The sequence below is a fragment of the Ammospiza nelsoni genome, chromosome 13 (genome assembly GCF_027579445.1).
Source record: "Ammospiza nelsoni isolate bAmmNel1 chromosome 13, bAmmNel1.pri, whole genome shotgun sequence".
NCBI classification, from domain to species: domain Eukaryota; kingdom Metazoa; phylum Chordata; class Aves; order Passeriformes; family Passerellidae; genus Ammospiza; species Ammospiza nelsoni.
In genome coordinates this window covers 12,960,142-12,975,233 of record NC_080645.1, presented here as the reverse complement: position 1 = coordinate 12,975,233, position 15,092 = coordinate 12,960,142, and the positions used below count along the sequence as shown (strand labels likewise).

Here is a 15,092-nt window from a genome sequence, read left to right as displayed (position 1 = left end):
ATATGAGTTTATTAACTTTTTATTTTACACCCAAGGTTCAGTGGGCATCTGCCCCACAGAACCAACTTTGCCAAGCCAGCTGTTGCATCCCTCGTGCTGTGGGGTGAGGAGCAGTGCCCCAGCAGCTCCTCAGAGCCAGCTGTGCCTGCTGCCCTGCTCTGTCCCTGGCTCCTGGACACAGCACTGGTGTTTGTCTAAGCTGGTTCAGCCAGCTGCTCTTGCAGAAAACTTTTCTCCTTCAAGGGATGAGTTTCTTTCCCGCTGATGGTGTCAGAGATTGGGTTAACCATGCTCATTGTCAGGGGAGGGGAGGAGTAGAAAACCAGAGTGAGACTGCAGCAACTTGGATTTCTTCCATTTGCTATTGAAAGCAGCAGTTCTGTTTGCTCTTCTCTGGATTTATACATATGGAAGTGATCAAATTGCTTCAAATTCTGAAAACATAACATGATTAAAGTACAAAAGAATTAAGTAACCAGAAGATTCTTCCCACTAATAGTGGCTTTTATGTGCTCTTAAGACTTGTTGGATTTAATTTGCAGACCCAGAGCAGTATTTTAGTTGATCTTCTGAACCATTTCCAGGGCGGAGTGTGGTCCTGGATAACCCTGCTTGGACGGTTCTGGAAGGCTTGATTCAGTGGTTCAATAATTACCTTTTTCTCTTTTTTTCTTCCTTTTTTTTTTTTCCGGGTCTTCATTTTTTGTCTTGCTATCTTACCTAGAAGCCTTACATCTACATAGAACCACTCAACATGGGAATAGTTATTTGCTGGTATTATAATTATCCTTTTTTAATCTTCTGACACCAGAGAAATGGAAAAAGTTCCTCACATTCATGTTTATTTATAACTCCATTATGACTTTTTTTTTTTTGTTTGCAAACAAAAGCAACAACAAATTCCTCTTTCCAAAAACTGTGACTCAGAGAGGTCTTGGGCTTGGTTCAGTTGCTTCTCTGTCATGAGACAACAAATAGTGGAGGGGGAAAAACCCAAGCTAAGTAAACAACGTTCAGCATTTATCTTACAACAGAAAAATGTGGCTGCTTCTAATTAAGGCTCTGGCCCTAACAATCAGAACTCAAATGAGAGGGCACTTAATTCTTCTCCCCAAATTGTTTTTTAAACTCCATTGAGATGATTCTTTCCTCTGTATAATTGATATTTTCCTCTGAAGCCCTTTCTCAGCACTGGGTCTATCTGTTTTCATAAAACATTTCCTTTATCAATTCTGCAATTAAAGGAAAATATAAAGTCCAGGAAACAAGAATTCAGGTTCCTCTGAGGGTTGCTGCTGAGAAACAAAACAAAGATCAAACTAAGTGAGATTAAAACTGAAGCTAATACAAGTTTCATCACACAAATAAAAAGAAGGTCTCTTTAGTCTGGAATACAAACATTAGAATAAGTTTAATAGAGCTTTGGATTTGGATTAATCTTCCTGAGTTTCCTCCTGTAGATAAACTCAGCATCTCAAGAATCTTGTCTAGGTCTGTGCTCAGTTTCCTCTCTGAGCCCTTTATTAAAAATTAAATAGACCATGACAAATCTACCCATGCTAAAAATGCAACTGATCTGAAAATTGATCCACAGAGTAGTATTTTTTTCCAGCATCTTTATTCTACACTAAAAGTTACTGCCACATTTAACAAGTTTGTTGTAGAAAACCTTGATATAGTTGTTCTTATTTGAATGTGCAGAACCTGGGTGAGTAGGAAAGAAATGGCATCTCAAAGACTAAGCAACTCTTCAGTGTCTAAAGATGAGATCAAGGTTTTTTGTAGAGATGGCTAGTCTGTGCATCAAATACAGTTATAAATAATTTTACAAGTGAAGCAGAAGTTCCTTAAAGTAAATAAACTTTGAAGCTAAGTGGCACCATAGTGTCCTCTTGTGGTCTTTGAAGGTTTAAGCTGTGATATGTTTTCTAGCAGAATAGCAAAATTTCCAGTTGTCTTTAGCAAGAGCTTCTGTCTTGCTCAGTGTGGCCTTTCCTTGCCTCACTTTTCTCCTGGAAATGGCCCATGGAGGATTGCACATTGCATCTCCCACAAGCCTTTATTACATGGATGCTCCTGTCGTGGTCCTCTCCAAAGGATCTCTTCCTGTCCTTGGCATGGATGCTGCTCTGTATGAGTGGGAAACCTTCACAGCCAGGCTGCCATTCCAGCCTGCTCTGGTGTGATCCTCACACGTGGAGAAGCAGGAATGTGCTGAAAACCAAAGTTCACTCTGGTGAAATGCTGGCCATGAACCGGCAGAATTCCTGCCAAGCCCGATGTCCTGGGAAACTATGCCTTGGCAGAGGTGAATTTTGTTTTGTTATTCTATTTCTGATGGTCAGCTCTTGGCCATTTGTCACCCAGGTCCCGCTCTAGTGGGAAAAATCTTTCAAACCAATGAATAACAGCTACAGATTCCCTGCTGTGTTAGGGGCAACATAATGTTAGAGATGAATTAAAAAATATATCTGAATTGCAGTGTAATGACTTATTTCTACAGATGATACTTTTCACTTGGTCTTGATTCTCCTAGAAAAAACAAAAAACTAAACTTTAGAAACAACAGAACTACTTAAAATTAGATATTTCTCCATGAAATTCAGGAAAAATAAAATATAAGAAAAGCTGTCCTCAAACAGAGTTTCAGATGCTGTGTTTATCCTTTAAACAAATGGGAAATCACTTGCTTTGAGCAGGAATTGAAATGCTGCTGCTTTTTGTTGTTTGATTGAGGTTAACATCCCACGTTGCAAGTCTGGAAGTCACCAACACCCCAGAGCTGTACCAGGGCCCCCCATGTGTGCACCACACCCCTTGTGAGGGCTGAACCCTTGGAAGGACCAACAACCACTGATGGTAATTCCCTCCTGGGGAACCTCTGAGTGCAGCCTGCAGGGGAGGGATGAACCCCTGCACACAGAGCCTGTCTGGCAGCTGGGCATGTGTGCAGCCCCTGCTCGTGCTGGGCTCTGGAAGCCAGGCTCCTTTTGCAGTGCTGCAGAGGTGGGCACCGATGTCACAGACGTGTTTTATGAAAAATGCTTTCCTTAGGATTTTTTTCTCCTGAGAAGCTGAGAGGCCTCAGGAACAAAATGTAAACAATGGTTATCTGCTGCTGTGGAATGCAACAGGTGCATCTGTGATTGGTCTCATGTGGTTGTTTCTAATTAATGGCCAATCACAGCCCAGCTGTCCAGACTGTCTCAGTCAGTCACAAGCCTTTGTTATGATTCTTTTTCTATTCTTAGCTAGCCTTCTGATGAAATCCTTTATTCTGTTCTTTTAGTATAGTTTTAATATAATATATATCATAAAATAATAAATCAAGCCTTCTGAAACATGGAGTCAGATCCTCATCTCTTCCCTCATCCTCAGACCCCTGTGAACACCATCACACCCCTGCAGTCAGAAGTGTTCAAGGAAAACTTGACCTCACTTGCCTGCCCTGAGGATTTCTATCAGGCTCCACAGCAGTTGACTAAACTGCCCTTCTGGAAGGCTCAGAGTTTCTCACAGAGCCTTTGAACAACACAGTTTCTACTGTGCAAGGGCACTGCCCCTTCGGCTGGAAGCTTTACCTGCTTAAGGTGGCTCACAAATATCCAGTGGCTTACTAATGCAGAACTGAACTGTGCCTTTGATTACATGATTTGCAGTTAGGACCAATTTAAAAGCAGTTCCTGGTTGTGTATCAGAGGGGAGATGATGGATTTGCTGATCTTCAGGCTGCTGATTTCAGTGATGCTGTAAATGTAAACTAGACTACTGAAAACACAGACCTTTTCTCTTCTAATATGATTCTGCAGAGCTGAACTCCTTTTTTTTCTTTGGTGTGAAACCACCAGGCTTTTTTCCTAGAAGTGTAGTTTTTCTCTGTTGATATTGGAGTGGCGTGTGTAGAAAAATAAAAAAAAAAAAAAAAGAGGAAATTAAAATTATTGTCTCTGCTTTTTGTTTTAACTGACCAGTCTGTACCTATATGAAACCATAACCCCGAACTCTATTTAGCTTTGTAAAAAACAGGTAATTTTCATCCCTTTTATTTAATGAGAAGGTAGCAGTGTTGTTTTCAGGTAAATACTGTAGTACTGTAGACCATCCAGTTTCATTCCAGTATCATATTCATATCAGGCAATTTTTGAGAGCCCCTCATACCATTCAGAGTAACAGTCACTTATTAACCTTAGAAAAAAATAATTATCCAGGTTGAATTGTGCTCTCTTCAAAATCAGATGCTGAACAAAGTTGATCTGGGTAGATAACTTCTCATCTCTAAATACAGTCTTTCTGCAAGTCAGTAAAGGACCCTTGTCCTTAGACAAAAGAAATATTTTTGCTTCAATAGACTTGAATGGTTTCCTAGGGCTCAATTCTCTGCTAAGGCATTTGGATATCGCTTCCATTCCACAGAAGGGAGTTGCTGGTACATGTGCATGAGCTTAAATTTTTTTTAACTTTTTCTGCTCATGGGTTACAATTTCAGTACCACTGATTCTATGAAACTAAAATGTTCTGTGATGGCACAGATGCAGTTTTGGTGCCTAAAGAGCAGTGTATCCTTGCCATATCTGCTTTCCAAAGTGCTATGAGAGGGAAACACCCATTTTAATGCTTCTTCCTGAATAAGCAGGACTCCAAAAACATTAACTTTGGAGACTTATTTCTTGCAGTCCTGCCTCCTTCTTCTAGGCCAGCTTACTTAGAGCAGACACTTTCACTCAAAACCTTTATAAAGTGGAAAAGTGGAAAGAAGACTGAACATGAACAAACATGCTTAATGATGAATTAGCATCTTGCCCCTTTTCTATATAAAATTATTTGTCCCCTATCAATTAATTTTCCTGGTGGTTTTTGGTGGGGTTTATCTTGTAAGGTCAAACTTTAAATGAACACTAATGAAATGTAATTCAACCATAGAGGGTAAAACAGAAAATGCTACTTTTTGGCCCATTGTTCTACTTTCCTCTGGGGGATAAAATTATTGCTTGTTCAGAGAAATTGCAAGTAAAACTTTATAGATCTCAGGGGATCACATTTACAAACACGCTTCTTTTAGGCTTACTGGGAAAAAAAAAATCTCAACTTAAGTCTTCAAGAAACTAGGAGTTTTCAACAGAGGAAATGCTGTTCTTTTTTAAAATCTCCTCCAAAACTGATAAGGCTGTTTACAGAGATACACACAGCCACATGAAGATCCTTTTTTTCCACGAACAGAGCTAAGTGTCAAAAGTAAAATGTAGGTTATATGAAAGCACAGGAGTCTTAGAAGTCTTTCCACCTGTCTGATCAATACCAAGAGGTGGAATCACCCTGACTTGCCCCAGAGGTGGTCCACCAGCAGCCCTGTGCTAAGTGAACTGAGAGACCTGCACCCCCCTGGCAGCAGTCGCTCCACAGCATGGATCCTTCACCTTCATTTCAAACCCCAAGTAATTAAAAGTAGACTTATTAGTCTGTTCTTGTGAACAAAGCATTCTCCCTCATGTTTGTCTCTCCCCTGCTCATTACAAATTTTTCTTCCTGTCGGAAAGGCAGGACATATTCATAAAACTGGGGGTAAGGTGGGAGCACAGGAAAGGTCCAGCCTTAGCCCCTTGCTCTGCTCCTCCTTTGCATCCTCCTGCAGACTCCTGTGGGATCCAAAGACAAATCTTACAGCTGTGCTGGGATGTCTTGTCACTGTACACACTGTACATTTCTTCAATAGGGAATATTTTAGTTTACAGAAATCTACAGAATTAGTGTGAATTGACAGTCCCCAGTAAAATACACAAACTGTTTTACAGAGTTTTGTCCTGATGATTACACAACACATTAAAAAGGGATCCTTCACCTGTCAAGGCCAGCTTTCAAATGCAGACAATAAATGACATTATCCCCTATTAATTCAAGTTCAAACTCCACGTGAAGGCCAAGATACCCGCTGCTGGTGCCAGCTTCGACAAATGTGAAGGCGATATCTCGTTTTGCTCACTCGGGGAGTGGGGTGGCTGCGTGCCCTGGGCTGTACAGAGGGGATGTCACCGCTCTGCCTCCGGAGTGGCACGGAACAATGGTGTCCCCCCGAGCCCGTGTGAGCTGCAGGGCCACGCTGCATCCGTCTGCTGCCTTAGCAACTGTGCCTGCTTTGCATCCGGCTACCGACACCTCGGCCCGCATGCAAATCTGCCCTGCCCGATCTGCCCGCAGCCCTCAGCGCTGCCATCTTCCCCTTTCTCGTGGGCTGCTCCGCTTGCCACGTCCCTGCCTGGGGCTTCGTGTCGCCGGAGCCGGAGCGAGCACACGGGAAAGCGCAGCGCGGCCACCGCAGGCACAGGAAGCGGGGACAGCGGCACACACCGGGTACCGGCATCCTGTACACACCCGATACCGGCATCCTGCACACACCGGGTACCGGCATCCTGCACACACCCGATACCGGCACCCTGCACATCGCCTAGTACCGGCATCCTGCACACACCGGGTACCGGCACCCTGAACATCGCCCGGTACCGGCACCGGGCGCACACCCGGCTCTCCGGGTACCACTGCGCCTTCCACTTATCTGCCAGCCCCACGCCGGGCTGGAACCGGCTGCTGGGAGCCGTGATATCCCTAACTAGGGATAACCAGCCGTGATATCCCTAAATAGTACTCTCACTGCCCGGCCCGGCGGGCTCCCGGGTCCGCTGCCCGCGGCTCACTTGGTGATGCTCGCCCGCACCACCCCGTCCCTCCAGGCGCTCCTGGATCACCCGGCTCCATCCCCGCCGCCGCTCCCCGCGCATCGCTCCCGCCTAGCAAATGGCGGCGGCGGCGGCGGCAGGGGAGGGAGCCCGGGCCAGGATGGAGGGGAAATTTCCTCCCCGAGGCGGTGCGGCAGCGCCCGCAAGGGAGGGCGGCGGCGGAGGGCGCCCGCTCCGCCCCGCCCCGCTCCCGCCGCCCCCGGGCCCGGCTCCTGTCACGATGAATGCGGGAGGAAGGCTCCCCCTTCCCCTCGCCGCCTCCGGCCCCTCCTCCGCGCCCCCGCCGCCGAGCGCGGCCGCCCGGCGGAGCGACCCCCGCCCCCGCGCCCGGTGCTGGCGCGGCGGCCCCGGGGGCGGCGGGATCCGCACCGCCCCGGCGCTCGCTCTGGAATGGGTGGAGTTGAGGAGCGCGGTTTCCTGAGAGGAAGTGACCGCACGGGGCAGGAATGCGCCGCCGGCTCCGCGCCGCGTCCCGCCTGCCTCGCCGCGGTGCCGCGGGGAGCCCTCTCCGCCCCGCCAGCCATGCCGCACTTCACCGTGGTGCCGGTGGAGGACAAGCCCCGCGCCGAGTACGACAGCGTAGAAGGGCTCAGCTGGGTGGACTACCGGGAGCCGGCCGCGGCGCCCGCCCCCGGCGATTCCTACGACACCGTCAGCTCCGACGGTGAGCGGGCACGGCCGGGCGGGGGGCGGCGGTGCCCACGCTCCGGGGCTCGGGGAGCGCGGCTCCCGCCCCGCTGCCGCCGGCTGCGGCCGACACAAAGGCGGGGGCGCTGGCGGTGCCTGCCGGGCTGCTCGGGGCGCCGCGCCCTGGGGAGGAGCCCCCCGGGAGCGCCGGGCGGCGGCGGCTCCGCTGTTGCCACGGCCGGGACGCGGAGCCCGGCGCTCCGGGACAGCGCTGCCGCCCGTGCCAGCCCCGGGCCGGGCCGGGCCGTGCCGAGCGGGGGCGGCGCAGCAGGGGATGCCCTGGTGCGGGGTTCCCCGGAGCCAGCCCGGGGTTCCCTCCGCCCCCCCGGCGCTGGGTGATAGCCCGGGGTGCGGGGGGAGCGGGGCTGGCCCGGGGTATGGCTCTTATCGGTGCTCCCACAGGCTCCCTTCTCCGGAGGTGATAAGAGTGCGTGGAGATAGGCTCAGATGTTTTCAGTGCTCCACTGCGAAAATAAACGGGTGATAGAGAATGCAGTTAAATTAGCCGAATTTAACGGTGTCTGCTTTAGTTGTTTATATCATCCTAAAAAACACGGCTGCCCTGCAAGGTCTCTCTCCTGCAAACCGGGCCCTTGAATAGTACAGCAAGTGCTTTGTGCCTCTGTGGCTCTCTCAACTGCTCCTGCCAGGCAGAGCTGCTGCTTTTTCTTGGGGGTTAATTTATTCCAATTTCAGAAGAAGATCACGTAAGTAGGAGGGGATTTTGGGTGGTGAGAACTACATTCTTTAACTAGGCAGCTGATGGGAGTGCTCAGCCTGTCTTGGTGTTTTGCTGTGACTTTTAGATATAAATCACTTTAAATACAGTGAGTGTTTCTATTGGGAATGTGAAGGACACTTAGATTTGGGCAGCAATATAGTCCTGGTACAAGGTTGTTTTAGCTCTTTGTGCAATCTGTTCCTTTTTTTTTTTTTTTTTTCCTGCCTTGGTTATGTTTAGCTTTCTGTAACCTTTAGGAAGAGGATCTTCCCATGGGTTCATCTGGTGAATCTGACTTACCCTCTGTGAATCATGAGTGACTCTAGGCAACAAAAGACAAAGCAGTAAACACCTGACCTGATCTTCCTTGCCTGTGCAGTCAAACTTCTCCGACTGCAAATGTACCTGAATGTACAGTAATCCCTGAAGGGAGCTGCACGCCTCAGGCCTGTGCTTAGGGAAGGCAACAGGGTTATTTTGCTGAGTGATACTCAACTGCCATAAGAACAAAGTTCAGTTCTGCCTTGTTAACTTGCTAATTTCTCTGAGAATACGCTTTTCAATCTCCAATACGTGTGCACTGGGAGTTTCTTTCTTACTTTGTATCATTTTCAAGGAAATTTTAGATTTTGAAGACCAAGTAGCTGACATAGCCCTAATGCCTGTTCTTTCCATGCCTAGTGTGGGTGTTTTAGGGTGATGAAAGGGAGGTGCTTTTCCCAAGCTGTCTGTTACTACAGACAGTTTGAGGCACTAGCCCTAAAGGCTGTGCAGGGCCCTTAATTTGTTTTGTAAAATAGGACTGTTTCACTCTCAGCCTGCTTACCATGCAGTCCCTGTGTGTATGACAGTAACAGGTGTTTTTTACCCGTCTCAGCAGGTCGAGGTGGACACCTCCTGGAATGCTTTTTCCAGTAGCTAGCTTTGGCCATGGGTTGGTAAGTGTGGCTTGTGGAAGCTGCTGCCATGGTGGATAAAGGAAGGCCAACTCAAACCACCTCTTATTTAGGTATGAGGCTGCCTGTAGGATGTGTGCAACCAACCCACTTGAGGATTCCCACTCAGCTCCTGTCACAGTCCATCAGTCACTGGCAGGCTGTGGCCTCTAACATGCTGCTGTCCCAGCTGCAGTGCACAGCCATGCTGCTGGAAGTTAGCTGAGTCTCTCTATTTTAAAGCTGATAAATATCTAGTAATTTCTCTACTAATATATGGTAGCTAGTTCTGTTTTTGTTTGAACTCTAACTGCCTTCCATTTTTTAATTTACTTTCACAGTAATTAAGTATTGTTTCATATCCTCGGGGTGTGTGTATGAAGAGATGTGTCTTGCCTACCTGTACTGACAAGCATGTTCTTCCTCAGTAGCCTTTTCTGTTTTTCTCTGGGTTTCTTGGTTTGTAGCTCTGTAGAGGGGAATCTGAGCTCAATCTTGTGTTATTCCTTTCGGTTTTGGTGCTGGTTTCTACATCCTGTGCAGTTACCCTGGCCTCTCACACAGGGGATGTTGATGATGTGGCAGCTCCTGTTGAAGGCAGAATATCTCCGAGCTCTTCAGCACTGGCTGGAGCCTGCAGAGCCTTCTGTGGCAGCTGATTACAGCGCTCATGGAGGGGTTTGTTGGTGTTGGGGATGCCCCTGATTGGAGATAAGATAAACTGTGTGACTTGAGTGCAGGGTTCAGGTTGTAGGTGCTGGCCTTACCCAAGTGCCCACAGTTGTTCCTGGCACATGGATGCACACAGAGCAGTGCCTGTGTCCAGCTGTCTGTGCCCTCACATAGCCCCACCACAGGCAGTGTGAGAAAGTGGTTGCAGTTGTTCTGGTGAACCTTCTGCTGGGAAGATTTTATTTAGTCAGCTTGCTATTCAGAACCTGGTTCCAGGACTTGTTTGGATTGCTCAGTTTGGTTGGATGGGTTGAGGTGACTCAGTAAGGACATGGCCCTTGCAGAGTGTGGCCATGGCACTGCAGTTGTTTGTAGCTGCTCTGTAACAGTCTGCAGGCTGTGCTGTGCAGTGCTCCTTGCCCAATATCTTAGGCTGTTGCTTATGATTCTGGTGGATTCTTTTTTTGGTTTGATCTTTTTACCGCTGCCTTCATTTGTCATATCTCTGGTTTTGAAGGCTTTTTTTTTTTTCCTGAATTTTGCTTTTTTTAGGACATCAAGTTTCACATCTGCAGATGTGTAACTGTTCTGCAACAGAATTTCTTGTCAACCATTTCCATAAGAAGGCATTAGTCAGTGTGCAATAATTTAGCCTTGTCAGATAGTTCCAGTGCTTGCTTATGAATAAAATCAGCCTTTTATTTCTAAGTAGGTTCCACTGACTGCCACTGCTTATAATAGACTTTGACATCTTTCATTTAGAAAAAGAAGTACAAAGAATTATCCTGTGATCCTATGATAAACACGTGAGCCCTTCTTTATGGATCGTCAGGGATGAGAAATGTGAATTTGGCATCCCCTCTGTCTTTGAAATAAAGCCAGCATATTAGGTTGGGTACACAGGGCAAAAAGAGGGACAGTGGGGTCTGAATAGTGTTTAAAAAACCAAATACACTTTGCTTTAATAGAAATCTCAGCTCCACAGTCATTGTGCACCCAGTTAACCAAAGTGTGGCAACGTCATGTGTCCTGTGGGAAGTTATTTATCTTCCCTTGACTTTTGTGTGGAAAGGAGACACTAATCAGCTTGGTGTCACTAACTAGCTTTGGTCAGCTGCCACCCTTGGTTTTGCCAAGGAATTGCTCTGCTCTTGTTCCAGTTATCACATGGCTTCCTCCAAGCCCAGAGTTCTCTAACTAGACTTGGGACCTTTGCCTCGAGCTTGCATTCTGTGTCAGTGTGCTCAGTGTTCTTGTGCAGCAGCAGATTGTGCTGCTCATTTGCAGTGAGCTGCTTTGGAAAATGTGGGTAAAGTTCTGGTGTGATAGCAGTGTGCTTTTGCTTCAAACTTCCTGGTTCACTGCTTTAATCTGTGGTAACTTACTGTAAAGATTCTCAGTATTTTGCAAGACTTTTGCAAGCTCATATGAGATGTCTGAAGATACTTTTAATGGGGACACATAAATCATTCAAAAATTCTTTTTCAAAGTGCCTAATTCTTACATGTAGGTGTTTTGGCCAAGTTCAGAGATAAGATAAAATCAGTCATGTAATAAATTAGACAGTAGGGCTAAATAGGACAACAGAAACATGTCTAAATTTCATTTAAGTTATCTTAAGAACTTCTGCTGGCAGCAGTGTGGCTAAATGGCACTGTTTGTTATGGTGGTCATAGTGGAATATTTTTGCATAATCTCTTAGCACATGCGTCTTCAGCATTTTTTGTGTTGCCTAAAAGCTGCAGAAAGGTCATAGAGGAGGCAGCCTGGGGTGGAGTTGAGGCAGAACCTCTGAATTGTTTCAGAGAAAAGAAAGTAACCTGAGAATAGCAGTACTGATGTCAGTGAACTGTCTTTTCTGGTGGTTTGTTAATTGTTCTCTTACTGAAAATGGAATGGAGACTGCATCTTTTTCAGTGTAGTAGCATTTTGATGGGAAGAGGTTTTTTTCCCTGTTCTGCTGCTGTTTGGTTTCCCCTCTCTGAAAAGTATGATGTGTAAATTTGGAAATATTAAAGGTGTCCTGTCAGTGCTAAATATGTGAATATTTTTTTCTTTTCAGAAAGAGTACCTGTGGGATCCACAGCAATAATTATGGTTTTCAGTGCAGATCCTGAAAGGGGTCTTAGCAGCAGGGTCATACTTTAGAAGTCCTGGAAGGTTTTTTTGTTGTTAGGGCTTTTTTCCTTTTCTTTCCCTTTTTCTTTTTTTTTTCAATTCTTTTGCTTTCTGTTTGAGCAATCAGCAATTAGCCCAGCAATGATTGCAGTGCTAAATTCCACAATGCTTTCCTCAGCAATGCAGGTGCATAGAGAAGTGGACTCTTGCTTCAGATAAGGAAAGATAAGAGTTTGGCATGTGAAAAATGAGAGTGGAAAAGTGCTTTGTGACATAATTAGCTGTTTATAATAGCTGGGTGGGTGAAGGAGGTGGTACATACTTCTTTATACCCTGTAATCAAAGGAATTCTTCTGAGGAGCTCATTTTCCTGGAGCCCGTGGTCGATACCTCTATTTTATTTTATTGGCTTGTAGTGTAGGAAGGTTTAACTTGTTAAAATGCTTGTCCAGGAAAACAAAAAACTTCTTGTTGCTGCACAAACTGCTGCTTTTGCTGAGCATGTCTCCCGCTTCTTCTAATTTGTGCAGTGACTGGGGCTGAGCTGAGAGGCTGCAGCTGTCCCATACCAAGGGGATGGTGGTGCCAGCTGCTGGTGAACAGGAGACCCGGCTAAATATAGGAAAACATGGGCCTTTTTGTGGGTTCTCTGGTATTCCAGTTATTTGAAAAAGCTCTGGGAGGAATCTCTGTGATATGTCTGAGTGATGTGAAAGCAGCTCCCGTACCCGTGTGTGTGTGTGTGGGTCTGCATGGTGCAAAAACCTAAGGGAAGATTGTTGAAAAAACCCAAACAAGCCTCTGTTGGTCTTTTGCAGCTGCAGATATTTGGTGTTTTGGAGAACACCTGCATTAGAAGGCTCAGCAGTTGTAGAAAAGAAAAAAAAAATCATGAAAAGATGTGGAGTTTTTAACTAATTCTCTCTGCCTGTGCTTGCTAAGCTGCCATTCCAAACTTGAGTCTAAGTTGAGTTGAGTCTAAGTTTTGGAATATTTTAATAATGCTGAAGTGATATCTCCTATACAATCTCTGAAGTTTTCTAAAGAATTTTAAGTACATTTTTGGATGTCTTGTTTGTCTTACAGCTCTCTCTCATGTATCAAATTGATCTATGTGTGTTATTCAGTTTCCCCTTACAAATTTCTTCAGTGTTTCACTTGCTCAAAGAAAATAGTGACATCTGCTTTCTTTTCCCTGCTGCAACAAAATTGAAGTATAAGTTTTTGTGTGCTTTTCAGTGTAAAATTTAATTTTGGCTTTTGCTCTAAAGTTCTGTGTAGAATGAAGACTTAAGGTAGTTTGCAGTCTCATTGACTAGGAAATGTAGCCAAATCTAAATAAATTTAGCCTTGTAAATGTAGCCAAACCTAAAAATGTAGCCTAATAAATGCTGTTGGCTGAGGTTGGAACAACCACCTTGAGAAAACTCAGAGTTGGTGACCACTGCCTTGTTTTGAAGTGCAGGTGACAGGATGGGGGATACCCAGTGCCACAGGGAGAGCAAAGCTGCATTTGGTGACTTTCCCCTTCCAAGACCAAGTTAAGGATTTACATCTGTTTTTTATTGCGATGCAACAAATAATGTGCACATTGCTTTAAATTCAGAAAAATTGCTGTTAGCTCCAATACATGGAGCAAGATTTCTTTGATCAAAAGGTCCATGTCTTCAACTTGTTGGTTCAAGGTTGCTCTTTAAATACGTTGTTCTGTGACCTGAATTACAGGGAAGAAAAATGCACCCTTTTAAGACATGGTTTAAAGCCTATTTGAATTACAATTTAGGGGTGTTTCCTTTGTCTTCAGTAACCTCTGAATTGGAAATTTTGCATCTCTTAATTGTACTAAACTGATTTTTATGCTCAGATAATAAAGTTTCAGGGTGTTTTTTTGTTTGATTTAGTAAAACCTCTTTCTTAATTATTAGTTTTCAATAGGCAACTGTTTAAATGCTGCCAAGTGATCCCTTAGCAATGAGTAGTACTGTTCTTGTTCTTTCAGTTCAGCTGCTTTGGATGATTTCTTTCAGCATACTTGGATTTTGTCATGCATGGAGGACTGAGCATCTTTCACAGTGGCTGCTGTAGCAATTGCCAAGCAAAAAATATCTTTGTTTTAAGCAGGCAACATAAAATACATACACAAATAATTCGTCTTTTCACAGACTCAAATACATGACAGTTAATGTGACTGTGTTTAAATTTAATAGGGTCTACACAAAAATACAGCCCTTAGAATGCATGTAAACCTCTGGAATTTGAATATGCCAACATTTTGTATACTGTAACTGTGTATATATATGTATATATATATATATATATATATATATATATATATATAAAAATATGTAACTCTGTCTGGAGGTTATTTTGTAACCTGTTTACTGCCTATTTCTTCCCTATAGCTTTCATTTTAAACACTATTTCACGACTGTCACTTCTGAACCATAAAAAGAATTCCTGGAGTGAATAAGTAGCATTTTTTTTCCTAGCAGGCTTTTAATAGGGCTTTAGATTTTGTGGTGGGTTCTAGGTATGGCTTGGAAAAGAAAGTTGTTTACTTTCCAGCAGTGTTAAATCATGTCTGAGCAGCAGATGTACAGGTCAGAACAGATCTGGGAATACATTTTCTCAGATTTTTGTTGCTGTTAAAGGCACCAGGTGGAGTTCTTTCTTAATCATCTTTTGATCTTCTTTGTGCTCTGTAGGACAGAGAGATGGAATTTGATGTGCAGAATAAAGTGCTAATTGCCCCCAAAAAGCTTTTACTCAATTAGCTGATGGATGAATGGGGTGGTTTGGTAACTTGGCACTTATGCTTTGCTGAGTGGATGCAGCTTTAGACTTATTGGAAATATAAATGAAATGGCATTTTGCTGAGCAGAAGATGAGAGGCCAGTGCCAGGCAGGGCTGGGCAAAGGGAGAGGGAGGAGGTTCTGCTGGGGGTGCAGAAAGGGTGATCATCATCCCACCTGTGTGTGATGGTCACAGTGCTGCTCCAGGAAGCTCCTCTGGGTAAGGCATGGTATTTCCACAGGTATTCACATCTTGGGCTTGCCTCATGTCTCCTGGGTTTTTGGCCCACAGGTCCATCCTCTTGAATGCAGAATGCTTAATTAGCTCCTTTCTGTCCCCCCAAGTGACCTGCATTGTCCTAGAAGCCCAGCTGTGTCATTGATTGGCACATGGCCTGTCCTGTCATGAGGATGCCATCCATCGATTGCTTTAGAAGG

At 45.2% G+C, this 15,092-nt stretch overlaps 1 protein-coding gene across 3 annotated transcripts in view; it reads left to right on the top strand.

Moving 5' to 3' along the window:
- Window positions 1-7,156: 7,156 nt before the first annotated feature.
- Window positions 7,157-15,092, top strand: part of SLC12A4 (solute carrier family 12 member 4) — a 47,318-nt gene continuing 39,382 nt past the window's right edge. The window contains exon 1 of one of the 3 annotated variants that reach the window (XM_059481440.1): window positions 7,157-7,392. In XM_059481440.1, coding sequence (XP_059337423.1) covers window positions 7,251-7,392 — 142 coding nt within the window. In that variant the 5' untranslated portion in view covers window positions 7,157-7,250. Of the gene's footprint in view, window positions 7,393-7,985; window positions 8,123-9,023; window positions 9,075-15,092 lie in introns of those variants that run through there. The other 2 variants (XM_059481443.1, XM_059481441.1) reach the window with 2 other exon arrangements.